Source organism: Amblyomma americanum, chromosome 6, assembly GCF_052857255.1.
Source record: "Amblyomma americanum isolate KBUSLIRL-KWMA chromosome 6, ASM5285725v1, whole genome shotgun sequence".
Classification (NCBI taxonomy): Eukaryota; Metazoa; Arthropoda; class Arachnida; order Ixodida; family Ixodidae; genus Amblyomma; species Amblyomma americanum.
Genome location: NC_135502.1, coordinates 68070483 through 68087597, shown reverse-complemented (window position 1 = coordinate 68087597; position 17115 = coordinate 68070483). Strand labels below are relative to the sequence as shown.

General features: G+C 44.4%; 1 protein-coding gene and 1 long non-coding RNA gene across 5 annotated transcripts in view; one reads left to right on the top strand and one right to left on the bottom strand.

The window, feature by feature from the left end:
• The window catches only part of Med (Smad/Smad4 homolog Medea), a 48387-nt gene that overhangs the window by 14223 nt on the left and 17049 nt on the right, over positions 1-17115 (top strand). Inside the window, exons 6-12 of one of the 4 annotated variants that reach the window (XM_077627217.1) lie at positions 6191-6259; positions 9871-9966; positions 10876-11025; positions 11844-11906; positions 12366-12549; positions 13838-14006; positions 15159-15297. In XM_077627217.1, the coding sequence (XP_077483343.1) occupies positions 6191-6259; positions 9871-9966; positions 10876-11025; positions 11844-11906; positions 12366-12549; positions 13838-14006; positions 15159-15297 (870 nt within the window). The remainder of the gene's footprint in view (positions 1-6190; positions 6260-9870; positions 9967-10875; positions 11026-11843; positions 11907-12365; positions 12550-13837; positions 14007-15158; positions 15298-17115) is intronic. The other 3 variants (XM_077627219.1, XM_077627218.1, XM_077627220.1) reach the window with 3 other exon arrangements.
• On the bottom strand, positions 1617-10303 carry LOC144093637 (uncharacterized). Its single transcript, XR_013306304.1, has 3 exons — positions 10225-10303; positions 4117-4209; positions 1617-1719 (listed from the first exon to the last, which is right to left on the bottom strand). It is a non-coding gene; the product is annotated as an uncharacterized LOC144093637 (long non-coding RNA).

Here is a 17115-nt window from a genome sequence, read left to right as displayed (position 1 = left end):
CTGCATCATGAAAACAACAGGTCATATTTTAGGCTAAGAACTGCGCTGTAAGGGAAGGGATAAAGGAGGGAGTGAAAGAAGAAAGGAAGAATGAGGTGCCGTAGTGGAGGGCTCCGGAATAATTTCGACCACTTCGGGATCTTTAACCTGCACTGACATCGCAAAGCACACTGGCACCTTAGCGTTTTTCCTCCATAAAAACGCAGCCGCCGCGGTCAGGTTCGAACCCGGGTACTCCGGATCAGTAGCCGAGCGCCCTAACCACTGAGCCACTGCGGCGGGTGCCCTTACCCTGGTATAAATTCTAAGTTCTGAGTTCAGGATACGATGTGATTGCATTAATGGGTCTTTTCACCATCACATAACGCTTAACCTGCCCTTAGAGTACAATGCAAATATTAGACATCCCTCCCGTGCAAGTGCTGCTTATCTGTCACCTGGGTTCTGCCTACATGCCCATATATTGTCACGGAATTGGTCATCCTCTACTTTGCATTTATAGATCACGGGGAGTCCTCGTACCACTTCTGACATAGTGGCGCAGCGGTTAAGAGATGCGCCACTGCTCCTGCAGGTGGCTGTTTCAAACATAGCCACTGGTGGGGTTTGTGAGACACAGGTTATAAGAGCGAGCAACGTTCCGGGACCATTCATTACTTTAACTGCCACCTGCCATGGTGGGCAGTTTGTCCACAGTGCAGCGGGCAGGCTGTGATGACGTCACAAGGTCACGTGACCAAGGTGGCATGGACCACCTGCTTTTCTGGGCACACCGGCGATGCTGAGGGCACTGAACGGGACCCTTAATGCTGCCATGTTAATAGATACTGAGTCCTTGCTCTTCTAATAAGCTCCTCCTTGTTTGCAGTGCTAGTGCAACCGAGCTTGAGAGCACCGTTTGCGCTTCACTTGACAGTTGGCACACCTTTCGTTCTTTTATATCTTTTTCTTCTTTAAAAACAAGGGACACATATGACCATTTGTTATTGTGTCACAACATCTTTTGATTGGCTTTTAGGCCTGCTTTCTCAAAATATGACAGGTCCGAGATCTATGACTTTTCTTTGGTGTTTTACTGCTCCAGCGATTAAAGTCTGCGCACCACACAGCAGTGTGCACTTTAATGTACATGAGCGCCTCAGCTACAGGAATGTTTTCAAGTCGCTTGCACCATTAAACAGGGGCTCCAGTTGTATAAATCTCCAATTCCTATCTATGGTGATAATAGGCAATTACAGTAAAACCTCGTTGATGTGTTCCTGGTTCATACCATTTCCATGTTCATACGCTCAAAATCACAAAAATGCCCTATAGAGTTACACTATTTTTCCCGGTTAATGCGTTCCCGGAAAACACGATTTCCCGACCACTACGTTTAAATTTTCGACAAATTGTGGTTCTATAATACGTTTATTGACCAACCGCACATGTGCAAACCTACAAGTGGGCCGAACGAATGGGCACGCGACATGCTTTTTGCGGCAGTCACCCGCCATAGTGATCTCTCTGCAGTGCCTCGATGCAACGAGGCGAAGCACTATCAAGAACAAAAAAATAAAAACTGCGCGCTAGCATTCGCAACGCCCGTTTCTGCGAGGGCGCGATATGAAGAGGAGAAACGCTGAGATTTTTTCACGGTGCATAAGGGAAATGAGGTGAAGCTTCTACGAACCACAGCGATGCGCGTATATACGAACGGGCTGGGTCTGGGAAACGCACCTGAAAAAGAAGAAACACTGTGACAGTGGCTTTCCCACAGTGATGCGTTCAAAGGGGCGAAGCATTCGAAAATGACAAGGAAGAGATTTTGGTTACTTTCGTCACTGCCATCGACAGACCGGATGCGTTACGAATTTCCTTCCGCGCTAAAGACAGCGCGAACGCGGACTGAATTCAGTGAGCACTGGAATACGATCTGTTTAGCTCTTATTCTAAGAAATGCCGATCGACATTTTTATAGAGTGAAATTGTCAATAAATGTCTTTTTACCTCATTCAACAGTTACATTTCTCCAAATCACGTTTTCCCGGTTAATACGTTTTCCCTGCAGTTAAAGAAAAACGTATCAACGAGGTTTTAATATAACTGATGGGCAAAGTTTGCAGTGATTTGGAAAAAAATAGAAAAAATACAACCATGTGAGAAAGTTGCAAGTTACAGCACAATGATTTTTTGGAATCCCATTCTGTGCGTCTAACCCAGGTGAAGTTATATGCCATTGCATGTCAAGCTGCCGCAAAGGTTCTTGCTCTCTTTCGTGGTGAATCGTAACAATATACCTAGAGCTAGTTCAACACATGCAATGCATGGGGCTCAGATTGCTGTTTACTGAATGTAGTAAAAGCCTGTTGCGTTTTTCATGGGACCACGGAAAAAAATAGTGTTGGACGAAGTGTTATGGCCAAACACAGCACACGAAAATATTGTCCATAGTCAGCTGTCGCTTTTTTTTTTTTTTACATTTCTTCTAAGTGTAACTTGCTTCTGTGGAATTTGCAAGGCTTTTGTGCTGACCACTCTGCATGCGCCAAACATCCGAAATGTCCTGCGATAGCTGTCCACCAGCCTGGGCAGCTCTCAGTGCAATAGAGGCAGCAACAAAGAAGGAGCATGCAGAGCTGACAAAGTTGTGGCACGTGTGCGTTTACGTGGTGGCCACTTTACTCCTACACAACTCTTCTGTTTTAATCTCGTTTTAAGCTGCAGGTGACATGAAAAAAGGTGGATAACAGAAACATAAGCCTTGGACATCTCGTACAGATCTGCCAGTATAATTTTATTTTTGCGTCTTCACATGTTTGCGCTGGCATCACAGCAGTGATGGAACTGCACAACACCTGTGACAAAATTCGTACCGCCTATAAGTGTCTGGGGCGTTGGTAGTGGATACACTGCGTTGGAATCTACTGAACATAATGTTGGTCAGGCACGGATAGTGTTGAGTCCCGCTTTGGCCGAAATGCTGTCGCTGTCACCGTGCCGCGAGCGATCAACATAGCCTCTCAAAATGTCGGCATGGTCTAACACACTATTGTGAAGTGACAGTCCGACATACCATGCAGGAAAGCTGGCACAGTTGAGATGTAAGCGCTGAGTTTGTATTGCATGAGTCTATATGAGAGCTAGAGCAGGACTGTGTCACGAAAACATAGCAGCCGAGTAAATGAAGTACACGGAAACATAATAGTGGGGTTCCTCTGTATTTGAGCTTAAGCAAGCTTTACAAAGCCATTATTGCAAGTCTGCGTACTGCTGTAAAAGGCTGCGTACTGCCGTAAAAGGCAATGCTCTGAAATGTTTGAAGTTATTGAAGTCACAGCACGGTGAAATGGTCTTCTTATTAGCAATGCATAAATAGTGTTATTTATGTTCGAGCAAAGCCCGATTTTACTTGAGTTTTGAACTTTGCGCATATTTTTTAAATATCAGGTTAAACCTAGCTTGTACACAAGAGAGCACTTCTAAAGATGTGGAGCTTGCAGGTGAAAAATGTTGGCGATGCCTTATAAAAACTAGCAAGTATATTGAAGAAATTTAAAGGGGCATTAGCTATAAATTATAGCTTACAAACCTATGCGTGTTGTGTCCATGATGTGGCTTTCTACCTCAGGGCAAGTTTGAAAGCTGGCGGAAAACTTGTCACTCATTACACATGCTAATAGCACTCCACTGAAATGCTGTTTTACATTGCAGTTGGTAGTCGAAAGAATGCTCTCATACGAGCAATGTCAAGCAGGTCTAGCGCAGATGCAGAAATGTAGTAGATGGTGATGGTACTCTACTGATCAAGTAATTGTGCATAATGCTGTAATAAAGTAGAAAAAAATATCTGATTTGATAATGAATTTTTGCTGCAGCCTGCTTTTTATGTGTTTGTGAAAATAATTTTAAATATTCAGCCTGTTATCTGCTGGAACAAAATTGATGTAAATGTTTATTTTAATAGCCTGAAAATACCCAAATCGTGAATTTCTTGAAATGCACAACTTGCACCCAGTTTTGAGCTAAAAAATATGGTGATTGCTTATTGCCAGCGAATTCCCATCTAAAATTTTATAAATGAAAATGAAAGGCCCATGCAAAACAATCTGCACATGAAATGCAAGCATCTCTCACATGAGCTGTTGATTCGTACTTTCCACCAGTGTCGTTCAGTGCAGTGCTTCGGCTGGCTCTCTTAATGGTAATGTTGAAACACCCCATCTGCAGCTGAAAGAGAAAGGTGATCTAGCACTTGGTGTGTGTGGTGTGTCATCCTTGTAGAAGTGCACTTGTGCCAACCAATCTCAAATTGAGCCAGGGCAGTACACTTGAAAAAAAAAAAGACGAACTTGAGAAAAGAATGAACTATAGACGTAAACTGTGCTTGTTAAACATACAGTGCTTCAATTCAATAGCGACTAGAAGCGGTTTTTATGCGAAAAATTGATGATGCAGCATGTCTGCTTACAGAATGTGAAGTGATGGAATTAACACACAGTTTACTGAACAAGGATGCACGTGCACTTATGAGTTGTGCAACACCTTCTCTTCATGTGTATCTGAGCTGTGTATGGCATTGTCTTGAAAAATCAGCGCTCTCATAATGCTTGTCCTAGTCTTCGATCTTTTTAACAATGCCACTTGGGGTCCCTGTGTCATCTTGATTGACAGCGCAGAAAAATACGAGACACTTGAAGGAACACACGACGAGTGCTTAGTGTCTCAGGTGTCTTCGTCTCTTTCTGTGCTGTAAATCAAGATGAACCTGTACCAACATGCCCAACTTCACGCTCTGTCCCTGTGTCTCACCTGCTGTGGTTTATGGACTAGTGGTGCTGCTGGGCTTTGGTTGATGAGGAGCATTCACAAATGCATACAGGTACCTGGCGCTGCTGGGTAACAGCTGTCAAGGGCAACGTGTCCTTTATGGTTCAGCTCTAATAAATTTGCATAATAAATTTGCTTCACCAATTTCTCCAATCTTATTTGTTGCTGGTGCTGCCTTGCCATGTGTTAAATGGTGTGTTTTGAAACTACTTGTGGTCTGGGCAAGCCATTTCACCCCATTTGATCCTTTTTCAAGCTCTTGCATACAGCTGGACAGGATGGAATGTGTGGCTTCCTAGCATTCCTAAACCACTAATGGGACAGGGGTCCACCCTCACATTCTCTTTATTTCATGCCTTAGGTTCTGCCTGACTGTTGGGAGCTGTGTCATTTTGTGTTGCCTTAAAAGCTTTGAGAGTCCCTGAAACATTTTTATTGGCCTCTGCTTCCGTCTCCTTGTACTGCTGTCTCATGAGCGCTTCCAATCGTGATTGACTCTGATTTTGATTGAAGCTTTCAGCATGCTGAACATGCAGTGCCGCTGCTCGTTTCCCCCTGTATCCTGTTCCTCCGTATCCTGATACATCGATTAACCTGCTCTATACCAAATGGTGCCGTGTGCAGTTATAGTAATAAAAATTGCAGTGGGGTTAGAGCCGACAAATGAGCTTGTATTGAGGCAGAAGTGAACAAAAACCCTGGTGTTCAATATATTGCAGTCTTATTTTTGTATTGCGCTCAGACAAGTAGTTTGACCATTTATTATTTCGCATTTGAATGCTTCCTGAGCATGAGGGGCAGTAGCAGCAACAGCGCTTTTATCTAGACTGAAAATTTTGATTGTGTTTCGGGAAGCGGCTTAGTGTTGAGCACGATTGAGCTTGATCACATTTTGAGAGTAACCATGCAGCTGGGCCGAATCTACATTGAGTTTGACCTTAATTGACCTGATTGAGTTGATCGGGAAACTGCTCGTATGACATTTGATAGTTTGGGGCTGCCTGAAAAGATTGAAAAATAAGCCCCTGCCTACATCGCTGGCTTGCATATGACGTTATTTAGGACAAACTATAAAATAAATAAGAAAAATAGGGCTCTGTCTGCACCGTGTCATATGACATTGGTATTAGTGCGTCGCTTGCCATTCTTTGGGCACTGAAAATAAATCCTACCATTGGCTGACCTCTTTAAAAGAAAATATAAAGAGAGCATGTTTTTTTGCTCTTGTTGCAAGGTCTGGTGGAAGGAGCAGCAACAACAATGTTTTGTCTACGTGCATTTGTTGTGCTTTAGTCGTGTGTGATGTACTGTGTGTTTGTGTCTGTGTGGTCAGCAGCATAGTGTGTATGTGTGTCTTTGTGTCTCTTCTCTTCCCTGACAGTCCAAGCACCTGCGAGCTCCACGAGCATAGATACGTTTAGTTCTCGTGATGCACCGTCCACGTCCTCAGGTACGTCTGCACGGTGTAGTGTGTTGTTGTCATTGTCCCTCTGTCTCGTGCAGCATGGTCACTGTTGCATTTTTTTGCATGCTTTTTTCTTTTTCCTGCGTTCAGTGTGCTTTTAGTTTTCCATAATCTGCTGCAAGTGGTTCATGCTGTTCCAGCATTCCAAGATTTGCTTTCTCATTACTTCATTATTGGTGTTAATATTTGCTTACATAAAACATTCGTATTAGAAATGTCATATTTGTATTAGAATTGTTGGTATCTCGTGTCGCTTTCCTTGTTTTGTGGACAGGTAACTATCTGTTGTCAGTGTAATGTGCAGTAAGTAGAAGTATATGAATTTGAAAATTTTGAATAGCAAATGGCAGCCTACTTTATTTACTCAAATCTAGGCTGCTGCTTTTTTTTTAATCGTTTACGAAAGTCGGGGTTGGGGCTTAGATTTGAGGATGCGGTTTGCCCGCAACTGCTAGACTAGTAGTGCCATCTCGCGGCCACTGCTTGCAGCTTGCAGGTTTGCAGGCTCCATTTTGCATTTTGGTGCTCGCTTGTTCGAACGTTGTGAACAAAGGTCTCGCTGCCCCGTACTTGCTTGTGTTCGTCGCCACGTGACTTCGAGAAACGCCCGTGTTTGCGGCCCACCAAGCGATGTCATTACATCGCAACTTTTAAACTTAAAGTAGTTTTGGCGATGAAAAGCACTTCAAACCTACAAGCCCAGCGCAACTTTGGCGTGGACAAGAAGAACGTGCGCTGGTGGCGGAAGCAGCGGAACGTGCTCTTCAACTGCGCTGCAAAGTGAATGGCCTTCACTAGACCCAAGAGCGGGTGACACCACAAGGTGGAAAAGGATGTTGCCAACTTTATCAAGAAGCAAAGAGAAGGTGCGATGCCCGTGATGACGGAGATAATACTAGCAAAGGCGAGGGAGGTTGCTAAAGTTTGAGGCATCCCATGAACCCAATTTAAAGCCAGCAAGGGCTGGGTCACGCATTTCATGAAGCGTTTCGGGTTCAGCTTGCGACGGTGGACTTACGTATGCCAAAACCTACCACCTGATTTTGAGAAGCTGGTGGCATTTCAGCGCTTTGCATCAAGAAGCGGCTGGAGAAGCAGTACAGTTTGGGCTAAATACGTAACGCTGATCAGACCCCAGTGTATTTTGACATGCCTGTGGCGTACACAGTCAATGAGAAGGGTGCAAAACAGGTGAAAGTAAGAACTGCTATGTACGAGAAGCAACATCTTACCGTGATGTTATCTTGCATGGCCGATGGGCGAAAACTGCTGCCCTACCTCATTTTTAAGTGGAAAACGCTTTCATCCGGAGAGGTTTTCCCTAAAAACTTTGTTGTGTGCGCACAAAAGAATGGATAGATGAGTGGTGGCCTATTCGAAGAGTGGGTGAAGACTCTATGGCAACGTCGTGCCGAGGCCCTGTTGCTCAAAGAGTCACTCCTGGTTCTCAACTCCTACCGCGGCCGCTTGACAGATGCCGTAAAGTCGGTGCTTTCGAAAAGGCGGTACGGACATTGCAGTGATACCTGCAGGAATGATGAGCCAGCTACAACCGCTCGACGTTGCGATCAACAAGCCCTTTAAGGATAGGCTGCGGAAGCACTATGACGGCTGGCTGATGCTTCAGGACCACCAGCTCACACCGACTGGGCGCATCAAGCGTGCTTTGCTTAGCCAAGTGCCGCGGCATGGGAGGAAATTCCAGCCGAACTGATTGTGCGGGCCTTCCGCAAGTGAGCATCTCGAACGCGCTGGACGGAAGCGAAGACAGTGCGCTGTGGGAGGAAACCAGCGACAAAGAGGACAGCGATGTTGACGAAGACGACGAGTGAGCATTCGACGTGCTATGACAAGCATCGCAAGCTTAATAAAATGCATGCTCTAGTCCTAGTCACTGCCTTTTTTCATTCAGCTTGCATTCGAGTAAACTTTTTTCTATTTTCTGACTTTATGAATTTCGGGGGCCAGACTAGAATCGAGGCTGGCCTAGATTCAAGTAAATACGGTTTGGTGGTGGATCAAATTGAACACTTAATTCAAGATTTCAGGTATTCACATAGCAGCATTCCCATTCCTTTGAATAGTTTTCAAGTATGGAGTTGTAATGCAGCACCAAAGTACTCCGAAGCCACTGCAGTGGCTGTATGGTTATGGCGCTTGGCTGCTGACCCGAAAGATGCGGGCTCGATCCTAGCCGTGGCTGTCATATTTTGATGGAGGCGAAATTCAAGAAGCCAGTGTACTGTGCGATGTCATTGCACGTTAAAGAACACCAGGTGGTCGAAATTCCGGAGCCCTTCACTACGGCGTCCCTCATAGCCTGAGTCGCTTTGGGATGTTAAATCCCCATAAACGAAACCAAAATGCTTACTATTCTCCAACAAATAGATGAAAAGCAGCACCATTTTGTTGCTTCACGTTGTGTTTGTGTGGAGGTGTCCAAAGCTTGGCCAAGCACCTGTCACATTTACCGTGCCATATTGCGACCAGTTTATTATTCACTGTAACTTTCAGTAGCGAAATCTTCTTTCTGTGCGAGTAAGGCTGTTTCATTCTTTTATAGCCCTGCCTACCCCAGTTGCCACTGTACTGCTGTTGCATCTTTTAGAATTCAGGCGCACTGGGCTGTAATTACCACGTCTGCAATTTGTGTATAGGATGTTTGCAATTTACGTCATATGGGATACTGTCGCTTGTACCGTACCAATGGCAAGCCTAGAGCTGTTTAAAATGAAACATAATGGCACCTGCCAAGGAGCGAGAGCCACTGTGGTGCATTGGGGGTATTATGGTTTGTTACCATTGTTGCTTCACTCCAGGGTGGGGCAAAAAGAGTTTTTTAGCATTTGCTGATGAGGATGGAAAAAAAAGGAAAAGCCTACCAAAATATGCTACACTGCAAGTTCCAAGAAGCATACCACCACAAAATACCGCTGTGTTTTTGAATTTGCGTTTCCTAGTCCTTGAATATTTTAGGCTGCTATTGTTGTATACACTTGATTTTGTTTCGTTATGTAGGCATGAGCATGAATTGTGAAATGAAGTTTGAATTCGGAGCAGCATTATTTTTTTTCTACAAACAGTACTGCATTTTCATTGTGCAGCATTTATTTTTATTGGTGTTATTGCATCTTTCTGGATAATTTTAGTTGCATTACGTTTCTAACATTTAGCTGGAGCTGTGTGGTAAGCATTATACATTTGTATAATATTCTCACTGGAGTCGTTGATGTCATGAATATAGATCTGTGACCTCTTTGTTCAGTCAGGACTAATGTCAGTTGGAGTGGTACATTAATTTTTGTCTCAGTTTTAACTAATTTTGTCTAGTGGATGGGCAAAAGCTTGCCAGCCTTTTTTTCTGCCACTTTTGATTCTGTGACAGCTTTTTATACTGATAATTAATACACAATTATAATGGATTGTGAGAGCAGGCTGTATCTGAGCTTAGTCTAGATTTTGTGTGCAACTAAAGAAGCAGGGATCTTTTGCATCCTTTGTCTTTTGCGTCTTCAATCTCATTGTGGTCATCATTGATAGTTGCATGTGCTCGAGTCTGTGGCAGCCGGCTGATTTTTTATTTTTATTTTTTTCAGTGGACACAACTGTTCCTCCTCTTTCCCCACACATACCTCAAAATGGAATGAATGGAATGAACCAGCAGCAGTCACTGCAGCCATTCTCAAGCACAGGTTGACAACTTATGTTCTCTTTTTACTTGTCCTCTGACGTCGTGTCTGTGAATGCATGGCAGTTCCTAATCGCAATCTGCTCACACTTACAAATTCATGCCGGAGCCCTTCAGGCACAAAAAAAAAAATGTGCGGTTTCGCTTCACCTTCAGCACAAAACATTTTCCTTTGAAGCTATTCTTGTGGCGTGAGTCTTGAAGCTGACTGGGATATGAGTCGCGTAAGAACATGTGTGAGAAAGAAGCAAACTGCGCTTACCGAACGGGCAGCCATTGGTCTAGTGCGCAAGAAAGCAGTGCGGACAGAAAACAATTGTTCTGCTGCTAGCCTGCATGCGCCTTGGGTAACAAATCGGTAGTCACGTTGTTTCAACTTTTTTAGAAACGTAAGCAGCAATATGTTGATATGAACATGCTCTCGGGTGGTTTGGGAAGCCTTTCTTTTTTTTTTGCAGCGCCCAGAAACATATCTTGGCAACCTTGACATCATGTAGATTTGGCTTTTCTTTCTCTATTTCTTGTTTTTTTTTTGTGCGGTTTTATCAATAATCGGGTCGTCTAGTATCATCAAAGTAATGTTTTTGCAAGTAAATATCTGAGTGGAAATACAAGGTGACTGACCGTGTCTGCTTTGGGCTTATGGTGTATAACTGTAACCTTAACAAGCCATACGTGGCGGTGTAGGGGGAAGAAGGGAGGTGGCATATTGTGTCTGTCTGTCTTCGGATTTGATGCATTGCTCTGGATCGGCCAGACAACAATGCCTGTCTGACCGCGCTCTCGATGATGCGTCACGTCTGTCTGGTGCATTCTGCTTCCTAGCTGTACTAGTTAGGTTGAGGGGGAGGGAGTTGATAGCGCGTCTGGCCTCTGCCAGGCACAGTTGTAGACACTATTCTCACTTTGCCAGGTGGAGGCACGTGGACGGGGCACAGCACACTGTCGTACACGCAGACGATGGTTCCCCCTGCAGGCGCAGACAGCAGCTCGTTACGGCAACAGCAGCAGCAGCAGCAGCAACAGCAGCAACAACAGCAGCAGCAGCAGCATCCGGCTTTCTGTACGTTGCAACCCCTGTGGTCTCATTTTCTCGCTTTTGTTTTAGGCTGTATTGGCTGCCTAATTGATTGATCCATCATGCAAACGGTGGAAATCTTGCCTGACTGGTTTTTCTCCCCCCCCCCCCCCCCCACACACACACACACACACACACATACCAAACACGCATGCACCTGCCCTCTTGTTCTTGATGGGGCAGGTGTTCGGAGGTTGCTTTGGCAGCTTATTTGTTGTTGTTTTTTCTTGTTGTGCGTCGTTCTTGATCTTTGCAATCTGAGGAAAAAAACTTGGAGTGTGAATATGTGGAGGCGCTACCTTTTATTTTTAGCTTGCTCTAGTCGTAATCCTCTCGAAGCATTATTATTGTCCGCGTTTAAACAGTTGCTGGTTTTTTTTTTTTTTTCCTTAGCTGGAGAATAATGCAAGTAAGCCGTTCTTCTTTTGATGCTGAAAAAAAGCCTAGCAGAGCTGCTGGGAAAAATTATTTGTGCGAAAACTGCATCGTATAACCCTGCGTCAAATTGCTTCTTATAACATTATTTCTGCTATCAAAGTTCACTAGACATTGCCGAGAACGCAAGTCAGTGTTCCTCAACATTTACAATTCGAAGCCGACTTTTACATGATTGTGTTTTTCAGCTACAAAAACTTGTGTTATAATATGAACCTCATAGTGCAAAAAGCTGCCTTTTTTTAATGTGGGAGGGAGGTAATGGAAGCTGGTATATAATGACTATAATGAGACCAGCTAGTTTACTTGCACAAATGTTTTTTTTTAAAATAATTTTCATCCCGTCATTTTCTCCATTTTTTATTTAGGGCAACATCACACCATGATGCAGCAGGACTTGCCTGTGCAGGGCACACTTTCAAACCAGCCTGGTGAGAACCTCTTGTACACCCCAAAAGTTCCATCTTTGTCCATGCGTTTTAGTGGAGTGCACAGAATTAATGGCTCTTGCAGTGCTGCTTTCTGCATGCTCTGCACCAGAATATTTGGAGGACAGCTGCTTTAATGTGTGCAACAGAATCAATCCGTTTGCACTCCCATTTTGCCGAAAAGAGAAAAGAAAAAAAATAGCCTCAGTGATATTTCATTAGTGTGTAGTTTTCTATTTGACCTATTTTTCTCTCCGGTCAATTGAATCTTGGGAGACTGCTCTCTTAAGGCCTGGGTTGCGTGGAATCATCCAACAGGAGAGGCTTGACGATATGTTTGTTGGTGCATGCGACTAATATTCGAGGAAAGCTGGAAATATAGCCGCATATTGACTGGACTGAAGTGCAAGTATCTAGCCGGCTTGTTCTCCCATTTTCTTTGTTGCATTTGCTTTGCTGCAGCCCCCGAGTATTGGTGCTCAATCGCCTACTTTGAGCTCGACCAGCAAGTTGGCGAAACATTCAAGGTGCCATCGTCGTTCTCGGGAGTCATCATTGATGGCTATGTTGACCCATCGGGTGGAAACCGCTTCTGCCTTGGTGCCCTCTCCAATGTTCATCGAACAGAAAAGAGCGAGAAAGCAAGGTACCCTCTAGTGCAAGGCTTCCAGCACCTTCTTTGTAGTTGTGTTGTCATGTGTTTAATATTTGCTTTTTTGTTTGTGGAAGTGTCTATTCTGGCTTTAAAGAGACCATGAATTGGTATATACCGAGGTCAGGAAAAACACACCAGCAAGCGGTATTCCATCACTCCTAACCACACTACAAAAATTTTTAAGCTGGATTCATTAACACCAGAGATATTGCCCCCCGCCCCCCTCAACTCACATGCTGACACGCCAGAAAAAAAATAAAGCAGGTCGTGACTGCACCCCTCCTCACCCCGTCTGGCCCCATCACACCTATGCTACCTGGGCACGTTAATGAGAAACCTCACCCAGACTGCGCGCTGACGTCATCGAGGTAGGGGATGTGCAGTGATGTGTCACCCTAATCTGTTGATCTACTGCGAGCAGTGATTTGCAAAATTAATTTGTAAATTGTACGGTCCACGCAGAGCTTTTAAACTTGACTTCAATACAGTTTCCGACCGATTTTTCGGACACGAAGAGACTCGAAAAATGGTTCGAATAATCGAATAGTCCGAAAAACTTTTGAAGTACAAAAAAAAATCACTTTATTGAGATGAAATCGGCTTTAAAAAAACCACTGATTTTACCTTGCGGAAAATTTCTCTTGCTGGCGAAGATTTGCGCCTGTATTTGCGCCAAAGTTGTGCTTTCACTGTACACGCTAGATTACTCCCGCAGGTACACCTGCACAAAGTGACGTGACTTGGTGAGAGTGGCTTGTTTCAACAGTATTGCTGAGCTGCGGCCACTTCAGTTGGCATTATCAACAACTCCTAACAAGCTTTCACTGAACTGTTTCGATGCATTGGAGATGGTGAATTGAGTCAGCAGCTTCTTCACTGAAACCATGCTAGAAACAAACTCCACTTGCAAGACAGATTAGAAGTGTTGTACCCGCAATGCCTTCTGTTATTAACATGGTAGGGTTAAAGACCTCGTGGGGAATGACCTTCTGCATACATGGGAATTAACCCATTACGCTATCGTCGTCACCGTCAGCAGCAGCAGCAGCAGCAGCAGCAGCCTGACTACGCCCACTGCAGGACAAAGGCCTCTCCCATGTATCTCCAATTAACCCTGTCCTTTGTCCGCTTTAATTTTGGATGGTCTCGCGAGCCACACACATCGCATCGTCGTGAATGGTTGCCTCATGTGGTTAGCACTTTATGTACTGTTCAAGAGGTGTGCTGCACTGGCTCACTTTGTCTTAACAGTGTTATTTCCTCTCTGCTCCCCACCCAGGCTCCACATAGGCAAAGGGGTGCAGCTGGACCTTCGTGGTGAAGGTGACGTGTGGCTGCGCTGCCTGAGTGACCACAGTGTCTTCGTGCAAAGCTACTACCTGGACCGGGAGGCTGGCAGGGCCCCTGGGGATGCTGTGCACAAGATCTACCCAAGTGCCTACATCAAGGTGTGTTGCTCATTCTGGTCGCTTGCCCTTAAACCCCCCATAAACCGTAAACCATAGGAGAGTGCATACCATTTGTGGATGTACTAAATAACTCGCAACAGAGAGGACACCACCCATTCAGTGAAGCCTGCAGAAGTCTCCAATACGCCAGAACTCCCGAAACATTTTGGGAAGACCCACGAAACTAATGCTATTATCGGCACTTGCCACTGCAGCTTGGTGGTCATGTTAGGCTACTGAGCCCTATGTTGCAGGATCCAATCCCAGCCACGATGATCGCATTTTGATTGAGGCGAAATCCATGCCACGCCTGTACACTGTGCGATGTCAGTGCATGTTAAAGAACCCTGGGCCAGTGCCCTCCACTCTGGTGGCTCTCATAGTTCATGTGCAACTTGGGGACATTGAACCCCACATACCATGCCGAAACTTGTGGTATTAAAATTCATTTGGGGCGACCTTTCAGGTAACTTGTCTTTTGATGTCAGTTGCTCATAACATGATGTGTATAGAAATGTAGATGGGTGTAGATGTTTTTTGCACACATTAACCTTTTGACACGCTACTGTTTTGTTTTCTTTGAAATTAAATATTTTTCTGCCTAAGTAGGTAGTATATTTTCTAGTTTTCTAGCACAAAATGCTAGTAGTTGATTTTTTGCAGAAATGTGCAAAATTTTGTACAAAATATCGTAGTTGATGAAAATAGTAACATCAAAGTGCCGCAAGTTATCAAGTAAACACCCAAAGGATCGTAGAGATAACTTCTTTTTTGAAGCTGTACATTATGCTTTAAATTTTAGGAAACCATTATGCTTTAAATTTTAGGAAACAAAAGAAGTGGTTTACTACTGATGGTAAAATGTCTGCACAGAATGGCGGGTTGACGTGCAAAGCCACGCAGTGTTTAGAGAAATATTATTTACTGGGTTCGCTACAAAGGATAAAAAACAGCTTATTTGCATGATGAAGGATGCAAAATTCAACTGAAACAAAGGCATCGCTGCTAGGTGCAGCCCATTCTTGGAGAAAGTTGTGAGTTCACTTTGTACACAATTGTGTACATAGCGTGTCAAAACGTTAATGTGTGGTTCACGAGGCATGGAATACGTCCTTGCTGGGGTTGACCACTGGGATACAATCCTGTGCGCAGGTTTTCGACCTGCGGCAGTGCCATGGCCAGATGCAGCAGCAGGCACAAACGGCACAGGCAGCAGCGGCAGCCCAGGCTGCAGCTGTGGCTGGCCACATCCCTGGACCTGCATCAGTGGGTGGGATCGCTCCAGCCATAAGTGAGTCTGCCAGCCGGTCGTTTATGTCGGCAGTATTTGTCGTCTCGCTGTGGTAGGGTGCACCTTGGCAAATGCACTTGAGCTCTGATAGCACTACGCCGATAGAAATGGCATGATCTTTCCACCAACCAATCACAGTGGCAACCGCAGGCTTTTCGTATTTATTTATAGTAATTTTTTCTCTTTCTTTAGTGTGAGCACAGTCAAACTTAGCAGTAACGAACTGTGTGGTTCAACGTGGTTTGTTTGATATAAGTGGGTTCAGGTATATCGAATTATTACATATATTGAACTTCAATAAACTTCAGTACCAAATTCGTTTTACATGAGGGTGTGAACAGTGGAGCGAAAATGCGCTGATGGAAGGAAAACGATGCCACTCACCATGAATAATCTAGTCCAGAAAAAATTCAGCAGATACACTTAATTCTGCTTACATATAAGAACGTGAAAGCATTAAAGTGCGGAGTATTCAATGCTGTGTTGCAAAATTCATGACTGTGACTGCGATGCATGACTCTGCATACTTTCTACAAATTCTCTACACCTTACATTTTGCTTCATACAATACCGGTAGTGTCACATGCGTGTATGACACAACCCGGAATGCTGTACGATGAATGTTTGCATCAAAATTCTAATACGAAAGTATGGGAAGGCATATAATGGAAGGTGCTTATTCGTCAGTTCAAACTCTTGTTGCAAGCTAGCCTCCAACTGGCACGTGTAAGCTATATGCAGTGGTAAATGGTACGACACCACCCGGAATGCTGCATGACAAACAGTTGCCATAGCGTTGGTATGAATGTCATTGGGAAAACTGGCTCCACATGGAGACAAGTTTCGCAGCATGAATAAAACTCGCACAGAAGACAAGGAACAAGCAAGACAGGACTGTGCGTTGTGTGCGTTTTATTCATGCTGCAAAACTTGTCTCCATTATGAATAGCAACCAACTAGCCCAAACCACCGTGTTACTTCCACATGGAGGTTGGCCAGTGGCAAGCATATACAGACTAACAACATGTATAAAATTTTTCGAAGTGGCGTTGCTCGACTTGCCATTTGCATCATACGGCTGCTTGGTGACGTCGCCTTATTTTTCTTGCCATCGCTGGGATTTTCTGTACCATCTGTGGGTACACGGACGCATGCACATGCACCGGCTTTTCTTGTGATGAGACTAGTAATGCTTTTGCATGAATAATTTATTGATTTATTGGCGAGAAATGTACACCCATTTGCAGAAGATTGCGATTTTTGCAGAATCACATTTTCAACATGAGACATCATTTGGTGGCGGCTCCTCGGTCTCACCGATACTGGAAACAATTAGTCGAACCCCCGCTACATGAATGCCGTGACAGCGAAATTTCTGCCACTGCGAAGTGTTTCCGATTCCCCGTTGGTAAACTATACAAGGCAATGCAATTATTTCCCCCCACAACGAACAATTTTCGAAGCAAGGTTCTGCTTCAACGAAATTTTTCCGAGTAAATGGGCGATTTTTCTTTTCTTGCACATCCGGGTATGCCTGTATCTTCTAGGTTTCACAAAAAACGGCTGCCGAAAACAGTTTGCACTTTCAATATCGCAGGTGACATTCTATGCGGAATCGGAATTAATGTGCAGACATAAAGATATGATGCAGCGCTCGACTGCCTGTGGCGGTGTTGCCGATGGCTCGGACTCCGCGCTTGTGAATTGCGGTCGTTGGTGCAAGTTGGCCACTTTCGGCTTTTTCGCTCTCTTCTCTGATGAAGGCAAAACGGAAATTAGTCTGCGTTCATTTCAGTGTGAAGCTATCGTTTTGACAGA